Source organism: Hyla sarda, chromosome 2 (genome assembly GCF_029499605.1).
Source record: "Hyla sarda isolate aHylSar1 chromosome 2, aHylSar1.hap1, whole genome shotgun sequence".
Taxonomy (NCBI): Eukaryota; Metazoa; Chordata; class Amphibia; order Anura; family Hylidae; genus Hyla; species Hyla sarda.
This window is the reverse complement of record NC_079190.1, coordinates 257734333-257747826: the sequence shown is the minus strand read 5'-3', so window position 1 is coordinate 257747826 and position 13494 is coordinate 257734333. Positions and strand designations below refer to the sequence as shown.

Below are 13494 nucleotides of genomic sequence, written 5' to 3'. Positions count from 1 at the left end.
ATTTGAAATATAAACAAGTAAAGAAACTATTGTTCATTAAACAGTGAATGGACAATGTCAAGTGTCAAATGTTCACATTACACAGCAAGCCAATATATAACTTAGTTATCTTAAATATACATTTATTGGTCTAAATTCCAGCTTGATAAGATGTTTTCTCTTTTGTTATGCCGTATGTGTTAGAGATTTATGCATTGCAATACTGAGTGTGCTTTCAAAAATGTATCATTAGAAAAAAATATTGTATAAAGTGGGGGTACACTTTCCTTAAGTCTGGGCTTGATTGTCACCAACAAATGGGTGTATATAAAATATATGGAAAAAATGATGTAGATCCAGTGATCCATTTTTTACATATATTTTATATACACCCATTTATTGGTGATAATCAAGCCCAGACTTGAGGAAATTGTACCCCCACTTTATACATTGTTTGGAGGTTGTATGGGATACACAACCTTTTTCACATTAGTACTCGTCTGGCAGTAATACTATTGTCCCTATTGTTGGGTTGCAGCTACCTATACACGTTTTTAGAAACAAATATTGTTTATGTGACAAAAGAAATAAAATCCTAGTCATTGTACTGCATGCAAAAGGCTGACATGTTTGTTTCCTGCTGTTTACTTTTGTTAAATTTTGCAGTGTAGACTGGTACACGGTTAGCAGAGTCATTTCATTACCATCAAGGGTGGATGATATAAAAGGTTGGTAACTGATTCAAAAATATGGCTTCATTGCTCAAACAATCCTGATCAATATAGTTACATCATAATATAAGATGTGAGAAAAGGAAAGTAAACAGAAAAAAAGTAAAGTAAAAAAAAATCCAGTTTTCATGAAGACCCACTAATATGAAATAACAGAAAATAAAATGAGGGTTACATGAATAAAAGTATTAAGAATAACGTAAAATAGAAAAGAAACAATAATAGTAGTGATAGAAAAGGAGAACTATTCTGTCTAAACAAGGACGCTTGATACAGAGAGGGATAATGCTACATTTCCATGCTTTTAGACATTCTGTATGGAGGGAATACTGGGTAGTTTATCATCCACCATTATCCGGTAAAGTTTATTCTTAATCTGATGGAAATCACACCAGAACGCCATTACAGTGGCTAAAGGCCACTCATGCCAGCAGATTAAACTAGAAAATAAAGCCTATCTCCAAACTGAATTGTATAATTCATGTTACACTTCGGTGTTTAAAAGTTCAGAGACCTTTGTGCAATAATGTAGCCTTTCAAGTTTATGAGCACAACCTTTAGACACTAAGCAGAAAATAATATTATAAAATGTCACAAGTTGGCAAATCTCCAAGCTAGGCCATTTACCTACTGTATAATGTTTCCTAGAAGCATACTTTGTGATGTGTATGCTACATGTAGATGGTAAAGCAGTGCCATGTCAGTGCATTATACTATATCAGTGCCCTTGAACATTTCATATAAAGCCTGTTTGTCTGTTTCCTCTATTTACCTTTTTGAAGGAATTATCCATTAGTGACAATTTCTGATAGGGAACCAGTTTTCTGAAATAATTTGTTTGACACTTTAACAAGACTTATAAACTATGTTATGTTTCATTGTGCAGCTTATATAGTCAGTTTCTCATTTTAATTTAGTTTCAGGTGGTGTTACATGAATATGAGGCAGCAAGTCTATCTCTTCGTTCACCTTATTGTTGGCGTGGAACATCTCTTGTTTTTGAAGGTATGCAAGAACATTATTAGGCTGATTTTGCTTGGTCAGCTTCTCACGACATCTTTTAGAAACCAGATATCCTATCTCACACAGGTTGAGTAGAATGCAAACAATGGTGGTTACAACCATGAACAAGGTGAAAATATTTTTTTCTGTGGGTCTCGATATAAAGCAGTCTACAATATTTGGACATGGAGGTAATGTACACTTGACAACATAGGGCAGGGAATAATCCTTGTAGATGAGATGAAAGATGTAGAGGAACACTGAATCTACTAAAGCTTTTACTATAAGGCTAATGAGGTAGGTCCACCACAATCCTCCCCTCTTCTTTCCTGTGTCTAAATAAAGTCTTCCACAATCCTCTCCCTGTTTTTGCCTATGTTTTCTTTCTCGATCTTCCCTGTATGCCACATGCATTAGAACAAGGAGAGATGGGCAAGTAACCATGATGAGCTGGAGGGCCCAAAGCCTGATATGAGATACTGGAAAGTAGTAATCATAACATACATTAGTGCACCCTGGCTGTTTTGTATTACAGTCAAATTCTCCTTGTTCATCCGCCCATACTCTTTCAGCTGCCACCACGTATACCAGTAGCCGGAAGACAAAGACTACTGACATCCATATGCGCCCAAATGCAGTAGAGAAATGACTTGCTCCACTGAGAAGACCCTGGAAAATGCCCCAGTTCATGGTTTATCAGAAATTTCCAACTTGAACACAGCTGCTGTAGTCCCTTGGTTCTTCCACCTGTTCAAAATCTTTGTTTCTTTACTCTTAATAACATTCTATATGTATATGCGTAGCACATGTATATTTAGACCTCATGGTGTGTCACTGCTGTATTCATTATCTATAATAAAAAAAAAATACTGTTATTTTTCTCATATATCAGTATCTTGTATTAGTAGTTATATAACAGTATCATACATACATTTATCATTGAGTACCATATATAATACCATATTGTGCTATTTGAAGCTGGAGGTCTTTTCCACAAAGGTCCTTTTAATAACTGTAAAACAGAGTTTGATAGAGGAGGCCTTTAGCGTCCTATGGTTGTCTCATTAATATGAGTAATATGGTCCTTCCATTTTTACTTTGAAACCTTGGCCATGAGATCTACCAACATACATTCAATGATCCTTTTAGGTTTTTGTGCCATTTGTAAAAGAAATTAACATGTCAAAAATTTAGATGGCATCATGTTCAGCTCTTCCTGCTCTATAACATGATGCCAATAGATAAGATAGCATTTTTATGGTAGCAGGTTCCCTTTAAAATAACAAAGTACCAATAATAGTCCAAAATTTCCATTACGCATACTCTATGGGGGAGATTTACCAAAACCTGCCCAGGGGAAAAGTTGCTGAGTTGACCATAGCAACCAATCAGATCACTTCTTTCATTTTTCACAGGTTTCTTTAAAAATGAAAGAGGCAATCTGATTTGTTGCTCTGGGCAACTCAGCAACTTTTCCTTTAGACAGGTTTTCATAAATCTCCCCAAATTTGTTCTGTGCATCTATTCTGCTTCCACTTATAGCGGGGTATTCATCAAAAGTGGTGTAGGTGACCATCTTTTTACCTCAATAATTTGTCTGGTGGAAACTGTGTACCTGCACCAAATTTATGACATGGTACTGGATATGTGATAAATCTGGTGCTGATCACATTTCTTACTTCAGTATTCCACTTTGTATATGGATTCCTCTACAACTTTTTGTGTAACTTTTTATCCTGTTCGACAAAATCTGTGACTTTATAATAATGCTGTTTGCAGTAAGTTTTGTAAGCCTAGTCAGGGCTGGTGTAGATTAGCGTCTCAGTAAGGGCAGTTGCGACAAAAGATGCGACAAACTGGAAAGTCACACATCATAAATTCCTGACCACTGCATGTTATCAACTGAAATCATTACTTGGTATTTATTTAAATTTTTTTTAAAACCCTTTAAAAGCAAAAGTTACAATAAAAAGTCTTTAAACAGCATCTGAGACAAACTGTGATACTAATGTAGACCACAAAACCAGGGTAAAACCAATGATACATTTCCCCCATAGTGACATGGATGTCACATGTAAGCAGCTATTCCATGTGATTTTCTGCATCATTTTCTGTTATCAGAGATCTGAACTGGAAAGAAATTAAAACTGTTACTTAGGAATTCAGTATTTAGATGTCCAGATAACCAACTGCCTCGTGTATCTGCCTGTAGTTAGTTTTTCAGATGCTGCTACGGACCACCCTGATGACTCAAGGCTCATAAACATGATGGCGTGATGACAGGTTCATGACAGTTATGCTTCTCTGAAACAACAGTAGCACAACAGCCCAATAAACCTATATCTTTCTCTTATTCTGTGTTTTCTGATTACTTTCTTCAGAACACATTTTTGGTTGTTCTGACCAGTTGGTACCACTTGTACTGACTATGCTTGCAGTAAGAGAGTTCACTACAGACTCAGGCTTCCAAATCAACATCTGCAGATGTATCCCTAGTCCTTCCCACCCCAGCACAAACTTTAAGCTGGATACGCTTATGGCCTTTTGACCAGGCCATTGAACAATCAGTCCTCACTATGCGCTAAACTTGTTTCTGGGCTGATATTCCGTCCACAATACACAACCATTGGATCCCATGCATAAACATTTTATCTTGTCAACTCACCAGTCCTAAAGCTCTTGCCTCACTTTTGCCTTCTTTCACTGGTGGAGACAATAATTTCACCATTCTACAGGGTAGCTACCAGGGATCTGTACTACTTTCAGATTTCAGTTATTACCATAGCTTGTTCTTAGTGGTTGATTTAGGCCTACTTTTCCTCTTACAGAGGAGGTCTCTCTTGTCATGTTCCCTACCATGTGTACATGTACACCTAAACAAAAGGTGCAAAATGTCATCCTACCTGGATGCCCCACCTACAAATGCATCAACAATCACAGTCATGTCAAGGGCACCAAGGGCATCAGACCCACTGACAGCCACATCCTCTTCTTGCAGGATGACATCCAGGAAACTATCTTATTTCTGGTGACATTACCCAAACCAGAGATGACATCACCATTGCATGCAGTAGTTTGTCAGCTCTTAACCAACACACCAAGCAGGTGCAGAGACCTTGTGAGACACAACACAATTGTACAGTACAACATAAGATGACATGGTAACATGGGTTTCCACATTGATCAGGATTTTAAATACATTGGGGGTATTTATCAATTTTGACTATTCTTATGCCATCTTTCTTAAAAAAATAAAAAAATGAAACCTAATTCTGATCATGTACATCTAATTTTTATGCCTTTATTATCTATATTTATTAGTAGTGTTAGAAAGGGTGCTTGTCCCTCCTTGTGGTGGTGGGAGGGGATTGGTGCGTTTGCTCATGCAGCCTTGTCCACGAGTCATCACTTGTCCATGTCATGGACAAGCCTGATGCTGCAGCAGTGTCCCATTAGGTATGGGGACCACTAGAGGTGCAATTTTCCGGAGCCGTTTTCTTTATTCAATATTTAAAATTGTTTAAACAATATATTGCAAAAGGTCTTAAATTTTCATCAGTAATAACATATCAAACATTTTTGGATCTGACAGTGCCCATTTAAGACTGTCTGTCCTTATTTTGATAATATTTTTTTTCTCACTAAGATCCCTTCTGTTCTCTATTCCAATTAGACATCACATTGGAGAAATCTGCCCAATGTGCACTTAAAATCTGTCTGATGTGTGCCACCTTTCTGTTTAATTGTACAAAATGTTTAGACCATTTTCATTATGGTTCAATGCCCCATTCAATGCAATGTCAATGTGGGCACAGTTTGAAAAAAAAAAAGGTCCATAATTCCAATGTTGTAATTGGGGAACCTTTTTCAAACAGTGAGTGCACTGACAGCCACTTTTCCATTGACTTTTATTGTGCACATTATTAGATGAAAAAAATGGATATGTTTTATTCCTATTTTACAGACATATTTTGCAATTAATTTTGCATTGTGTGAACATAAGTTTTTCAGATAAAAATGTATGTGTTAAATAAATTACGCCAGTGAATTTTATGCTGTTTGAACATACCCTAAAACTTAAAGGGGTAGTCCAGTGGTGAAAAACGTATCCCCTATCCTAAGGATAGGGGATAAGTTTGAGATCGAGGGGGTCCGACCGCTGGGGCCCCCTGCGATCTCTCTGTACAGGGGCCAGGCTCTCCGGCCAGATAGCGAGTGTCGACCCCCGCACGAAGCGGCGGCTGACACGCCCCCTCAATACATCTCAATGGCAGAGCCGGTGATTGCCGAAGGCAGCGCTTCGGCTCTGCCATAGAGTTGTATTGAGGGGGCGTGTCGGCCGCCGCTACGTGCGGAGGTCGACACGCCCCCTTCCCGCGGGCTGTTGGGGCTCCATACAGGAGATCGCAGGGGGCCCCAACGGTCGGACCCCCCGCGATCTGCCACTTATCCCCTATCCTTAGGATAGGGGATAAGTTGTTCACCACTGGGTCACCACTGGACTACTCCTTTAAGACATTGTGCTGACATTGTCCCTCTGTGCAGACAGAAATTTAAAACTTAATCTAAATCTAAAGTAATGTATGGATGCAATTTTTTTTAGCTTAAATATGTCGTACATTGTTATGCAGAGTTTTGGTGCAATATGTGCCTAAAATGTGTTGCAAACTGATTAATAAAATATCTTTCTCAATAAAATATCTAAAAAGTTTTTTTTTGTTTTGCTGCAGAATTTCTGCTGTGAATTTTCTGCTATTAATCCTCAGCTTATCTGTACTGTGTGAACACAGCTTAATGGCATAAATAAACAAAATATTTTATAAGGGGGACACAGCTTAATGGCATAAACAATCAAAATATTTTATAAGGGGGGCAATATTGCCTATTGCCTATTTACCTATAGCTCATCCCTCTTACACTGTTGAAGAGAAAAACAGATACAAATTTTCTGACATATTTACAATGGCTTACTAAAAAGTAAAAAAAAAAAAAAAAACTGAACAGAAGCATAATACACAAACGTCACAAATAAATTGCGAATTATGGAATTTTTTTTGGTAAGGTAACACAGTGACTGGTCAGATGAATCTGCCCTGAATACTTTACATTACTAAATGGATTTTATTAACATAGTTTATGTAAGTAATTAGGCTTTACTCACTTGGAACTGCAGATTTTCCGATAAACAGTATATGCAATGGGATGCCAAACTCATTATATCATTATATTCTTGATTTCAAGCACGTTTTATACTCATAACTAAAATTGCTATTTATCCCCGCTGTTGTCTCTTGCTAAGTACGTTCCTTAGACCTTTGATACTGACAATTCTATATGGTTTAACAAAGGGAAAAGTGAGTTAAACACTTACCTTTACAGTGTTCTAGATGGTTCCCATGAGAATGAATGTCTCATATAATGTTACCTTATTAAATTTACATGAAAAAGTAATGTTTTTCTTAGTTTTCCTCAATTGTAAAGCGAAGACTCATTCCTTGGGAGTGTAATGTTTTTTTTTCTAAATCAAACAAGCACAAAAGAAACCGGATCTTTCACTTTTACAGCCAATCTGTGGGAAGTGGGCAGGTAGAGGTGTGTTCTAGAATTCTTTAAGAAACAGGAGTGAAGGTTTTAACTCTTCCAGACTAAACAGGTTTACAGAATGCAGAATATAAAAGTTACAGAAAATTTCTTTTCAGGATCAAGTAGTGACATGCTCAGTGGTTGGCAGTTTTTGGCATCCAGCACGGCATACCTTGGATGCATGCAGAAGTGCAGAAGGGCCCCATAAAAATCGAATGCATGTTTACAAACTTAATCCTAAGGGGCTATATTATCAAACAATATGTAACTTAGATAACAGTAAGAATGCTTGTATAGGGGGTCTTCCCTTATTACTGTAATAATAGGCTTTTCTTTTCTACTTTTATTTTACACTTACAACTAAATAGTTTGTAAATGCATCCTTTTGCAATTACAAACCTGGCTTGAACAGATTGAATACATTCATTTAGCGGCTTTGCCAGAATGGACATGCAAAGAGCTTAAGGGACATTCCATTTTTTTTATTTGACTATGCTTCAGGGGCTGTAAAGTTAGTGTAGTTCATAGTATAGTGTCTGTGTTTCATGGTGGTCTTGCAATTCTTTTCTGATCTTTGCCCAGATGTTTATTTTTAACCCCTTCCCGCAAATGGACGTGTATACACGTCCATTTTTTCTGTGACTTAACTCAAATGGACGTGTATACACGTCCAATACATTTTCTATCACCATGTCCGTTGGCATGGTGATAGAAACGTCATCTCAGCTGTCATGGACAGCTGACCGATGAAACTATGCAGCTGGGCACCAATCAGACTGGTCCCCTGCTGCAGATCATTGTCATTAGTCAGTCAGTTAGTGACTGACTAATGACAAGGACTTGCGGGGTTCCGGGCTGATCGGGTCTCTGGTGACCCGATCGCCCGGAAAATAGCAATGATCGGAGCAGTCAGAGACCGCTCCGATCATCCTGAAGCGATAGGACCGAGGTGGCAGATGCCACCTCGCTCCTAAACCCCTGCCATTGGTCGTTAGGACTAGCGACCAATGGCAGGAGAGGGGCAGGGGGTTAAAGGTGAAATCCCCGCTCTGCCCCGCCCCTGGATGTCGGGGCAGAGCGGGGGGAAGATGGCGGAGGGTCCCGGGACCAGCGATCGTGTCCCGGGACCAGCGATCGTGTCCCGGGACCAGCGATCATGTCTCGGAGCCAGCGATCGCAGTGGGACCCGCGGCGGTACCGGACAGACAGCACGGGACCGGCGGAGGCAGCGGCGGACGGAGCAGTGAAGATCAGCGGTAAGTGATCTTCACTGCTGCGTTCCAGGAGTTGCCAAACTACAACTCCCAGGAAGCCCAGACAGCCAAAAGGCTGTCTGGGAATGCTGGGAGTTGTAATTTTGCAACATCTGGAGGCCCACAGTTTGGAGACCACTGTGCAGTGGTGTCCAAACTGTGCTCTTACAGATGTTGCAAAACTACAACTCCCAGCATGCCCAGACAGTCCAGGCATGCTGGGAGTTGTAGTTCTGTAACATGTGGCCCTTCAGATTTTGCAGCACTACAACTCCCAGCATGCCTGGACAGTCTGGGCATGCTTCGAGTTGAAGTTTTGCAACATTTGGAGGGTTACAGCTTGGACACCACTGCACAGTGGTCAGCAAACTGTGACCCTCCAGATGTTGCAAAACTAACTCCCAACATGTCTTTCGGCTGTCTGGGAGTTGTAGTTTTGCAACAGCTGGAGCCACCCTTTTTAGGAAACACTGAGTTAAGTAACAAACTCAGTGTTTTGCAACCAGTGTGCCTCCAGCTGTTGCATAACTACAACCCCCAGCATGAAAGGACAGCCAGAGGGCATGCTGGGAGTGTTAGTAGTATGCCTCCAGCTGTTGCATAACTACAAGTCCCAGCATACCCTCAGTTGTCACTGCATGCTGAGAGTTGTAGTTTTTGCAACGGCTGAAGGATCGCTGGTTGCGAAGTTTGTTACCTAACTCAGTGTTTCGCAACAAGTGTGTCTCCAGCTGTTTCAAACTACAACTCCCAGCATGCACTGATAGACCGTACATGCAGGAAGTTGTAGTTCTGCAACAGCTGGATGCACACTGGTTGTGAAACACTGAGTTAAGTAACAAACTGTGTTTTGCAACCAGTGTGCCTTCAGCTGTTGCATAACTTCAACCCCCAGCATGCACGGACAGCCAAAGGGCATACTGGTTGTGGTAGTTTTGCAACAGCTGGAGGTTTGACCCCCCCCCCCATGTGAATGTACAGGGTACATTCACACAGGCGGGGGTCTACAGCGAACTTCATGATACAAGTTTGAGATGCAGCAAGTTTTCCGCCGCAGCTCAAACTTTCAGCGGAAAGCTCGCTGTAGACCCCGGCCGTGTGAGTGTACACTAAAAACACTACACTATACTACATTACACAAAATAAAAAGTAAAACACTACATACACACATACCCCTATACAGCCCCCCTTCACCCCCCCCCCCCCAAACAAGAATAAAACATTTCTCGTATGACACTGTTTCCAAAACGGAGATTCCAGCTGTTGCAAGACAACTCGCAGTATTGCCGGACAGCGATTGACTTTCCAGGCATGCTGGAAGTTTTGCAACAGCTGGAGGCACCCTGTTTGGGAAACCCTGCCATAGGGTATTTTTGGTATCGGAGGCAAGTCTAATTCTTGCATCCGGTTCCGTCCTCATGCAAATCCCTTATTTAGTCCTCAAATGCGCATGACGCTCTCTCACTTCGGAGCCCTGTCGTATTTCAAGGAAACAGTTTAGGGCCACATATGGGGTATTTTCATACTCAGGAGAAATTGCCTAACAAATTGTGGTGGGCTTTTTCTCCTTTTACCCCTTATGAAAAGGTGAAGTTGGTGTCTATACCAGCTGTCATTGTAAAAATGTTTTTACATTTTTTACACTAACATGCTGGGGTTGCCCCATACTTTTCATTTTCACAAGAGGTAAAAGGAAAAAAAGACCCCCAAAATTTTTAACGCAATTTCTCCTGAGTATGGAAATACCCCATATGTGGACATAAAATGCTCTGCGGGCGCACAACAAGGCTCATGAGTGAGAGCGCCATGTACATTTGAGGTGATTTGCACAGGGGTGGCTAATCGTTACAGCGGTTCTGACATAAGCACACAAAACAAAAAACACCCACATGTGACCCCATTTTGAAAACTACACCCCTCACGTAATGTAATAAGGGGTACAGTGAGCATTTACGCCCCACAGGTGTCTGACAGATTTTTTGAACAGTTGTCCGCAAAAATGAAAAATCTAATTTTTCATTTGCACAGCCCACTGTTCCAAAGATCTGTCAAAGGCCAGTAGGGTGTAAATGCTCACTGCACCCCTTATTACATTCCTTGAAGGGTATAGTTTCCGAAATAGGGTCACATGTGGGGGGGGGGTCCACTGTTCTGGCACCACGGGGGGCTTTGTAAAGCACATGACCCCCGACCTTCGTTCCAAACAAATTCTCTCTCCAAAATCCCAATGGCGCTCCTTCTCTTCTGAGCATTGTAGTTCACCCACAGAGCACTTTACGTCCACATATGGGGTATTTCCATACACAGAAGAAACGTGGTTACAAATTTTGGGGGGCATTGTCTCCTACTACCTCTTGTAAAAATGGTAAGTTTGGGGAAAAAAACAGCATTTCAAGGAAAACATTTTTTTTTCATTTACACATCCGACTTTAACGAAAAATCATCAAACATCTGTGGGGTGTTAAGGCTCACTGGACCCCTTGTTACGTTCCTTGAGGGGTGTAGTTTCCAAAATAGTATGCAATGTGAGTTTTTTTTTGCTGTTCTGGCACCATAGGGGCTTTCTAAATGTGACATGCCCCCCAAAAACCATTTCAGAAAAATTCACTCTCCAAAATCCCATAGTCGCTCCTTCCCTTCTGAGCCCTCTACTGCGCCCGCAGAACACTTGACATCCACATATGAGGTATTTCCTTACTCAAGAGAAATTGGGTTACGCATTTTGGGGGGATTTCTCTACTTTTACCGCTTATAAAGATTTGAAAACTGGGTCTACAAGAACATATGAGTGTAAAAAATGCAGATTTTGAATGTTCTCTTTCCTTTTGCTGCTACTCCTGTGAAATACCTAAAGGGTTAACTTCCTTACTGATTGTCATTTTGAATGCGTTGAGGGGTACAGTTTTTATAATGGGGTGATTTATGGGGTATTTCTAATAGGAAGGCCCTTCAAATCCACTTCAAATCTGAACTGGTCTATGAAAAATTCAGATTTAGAAAATTTTATGAAAAATTTAAAAATTGCTGCTATACTTTGAAGCCCTTTGATGTCTTCCAAAAGTAAAAACATGTCAACTTTATGATGCCAACATAAACTAGACATATTGTATATGTGAATCAAAATATCATTTATTTGGAATGCCTATTTTCCTTACAAGCAGAGAGCTTCAAAGTTTGAAAATTGCTAAATTTTCAAATTTTTCATGAAATTTTGGAATTTTTCACCAAGAAAGGATGCAAGTATCGACAAAATTTTACTGCTATGTTAAAGTAGAATATGTCACGAAAAAACAATCTCAGAATCAAATTCAAGAGTAAAAGCATCCCAGAGTGATTAATGCTTAAAGTGACAGTGGTCAGATGTGCAAAAAACGCTCTGGTCCTTAAGGTGAAAATGGGATTGGTCTTTAAGGTGTTAATAGCATACAAAATGTGTCATCGCAGGTTTTCCTAAATTGTAGTGCGACACGAGACATTACATCACTAATCATGTGTTCAAAGGAACCTGTCTGCTTTAATGGGTGGAGCGACCGCTGAGTGGGAGGGAGATAATTCTGCAGTGAATTGTAGATTTGCAACAGCTGGAGGCACCCTGGTTAGAAAACCCTTGTCTATTGATTACAGCAGAGCATGGAATGCAGGACATCTGTGGAAGGGAGAAAAGTGACCTCCCACTTACAAACAAGAAATTCTGGGACATGTAGTTCAAGGGAGGAAATTTCAACAGGAAATAGCCATTTCACAAAAAGAAATCAGCAGTGTTATAGTGGAATCACAACACAGCCATTTAGCCCCAAGACAATGACAGATCCCTCCTAAGCATGTCCTTTACTGTCTGTCAGGTAAGTAGTAAAATAACCCTATGGTGGATAACCCCTTTATATTTGCGCATGAAGAACATCTGGGGTGGTATAAGATTTGCCTAGCCTGGTTCCATAAGAGGGTTGTTTTTGATGAAATACATTTACTGTATATGCATTTAAATAGACATGTACATTCATGTGCTTCCGCAAGACAAAAATGTTCTGATACAATGTCGTCATGCATAAAATATTGCCACCCCTTAAAACTCATTAATGTTTACCTAGGTTAACATGATCTGTCCCTTTATTTGGTAAAACATGAGTCACATATCTGTGCTAGTACTTTTGTCAGATAGGGATTTCCTAATTATTCATTTTATGGCTTGAAAGATAAACTCACTGGATACTTTATGAGGTACACCTATTCAATTTACTTGTTATCACAAAAACGTAATCAGCCAATCACATGCCAGCTACTCAATGCTTTTGGCATGCAGACATGGTCAAGACAACTTGCTAAAGTTCAAACTTAGCATCAGAATGGAGAAGAAAGGGGATTTCCGTGATTTTGAATTTGGTATGGTTTTAGTGCTAGACAGGTTGGTTGGAGTATTTTGGAATCTACTGATCTACTGGGATTTTCACACACACACACACACACACACACACACACATACACACGCACAACCATCTCAAGGGTTTACAAAGAATGGTCTAAAAAAAACATATCCAGTGAGCAGCAGTTGTGCTGATGAAAATGTCTTGTTGATGTCAGAGGAGAATGGGCAGACTGGTTCAGGAAGGGAGAAAGGTAACAGTAACTCAAATAACCACTTGTTACAACCAATGCAAGCAGACTATCTTCTCTGAATGCATAACAAGTTGAACCTTGAAGCAGATGGGCTACAGCTGCCGAAGACCAAACCAGGTTCAACTCCTGTTAGCTAAAAACAGGAAACTGAGGCTACAATTCTCACAGGTTCACATGGAAAAATGCAAGAACATTGCCTGATCTGGTGAGTCTTGATTCCAGTTGCAACATTCAGATGGCAGGGTCAGAATTTGGCATAAACAACATGAAAGCATGGGTCCATCCTGCCTTGTATCTATGGTTCCGGCTGTGGTGGTGGCGTTCATGGTGTG

The 13494-nt window shown here is 40.2% G+C and overlaps 1 protein-coding gene across 2 annotated transcripts; it reads right to left on the bottom strand.

Annotated features, from left to right (window-relative positions):
- Positions 1-401: 401 nt before the first annotated feature.
- On the bottom strand, positions 402-7246 carry LOC130357838 (gap junction beta-4 protein-like). Of its 2 annotated transcripts, none has more exons than XM_056560568.1 (2): positions 7084-7246; positions 402-2562 (listed from the first exon to the last, which is right to left on the bottom strand). In XM_056560568.1, exon 2 carries the CDS (start codon positions 2400-2402, stop codon positions 1614-1616), a length of 789 nt encoding a protein of 262 aa, XP_056416543.1. In that variant the 5' UTR covers positions 2403-2562; positions 7084-7246; the 3' UTR covers positions 402-1613. The 2 variants fall into 2 exon arrangements, with proteins under 2 accessions (XP_056416543.1, XP_056416544.1); XM_056560569.1 differs by lacking the exon at positions 7084-7246 and adding an exon at positions 2644-2704.
- Between the last annotated feature and the right edge of the window lie 6248 nt (positions 7247-13494).

Bases quoted from the DNA above. Each gene is read 5' to 3' on its own strand.
- LOC130357838 (XM_056560568.1), bottom strand. From the start codon at position 2,402: ATGAACTGGGGCATTTTCCAGGGTCTTCTCAGTGGAGCAAGTCATTTC.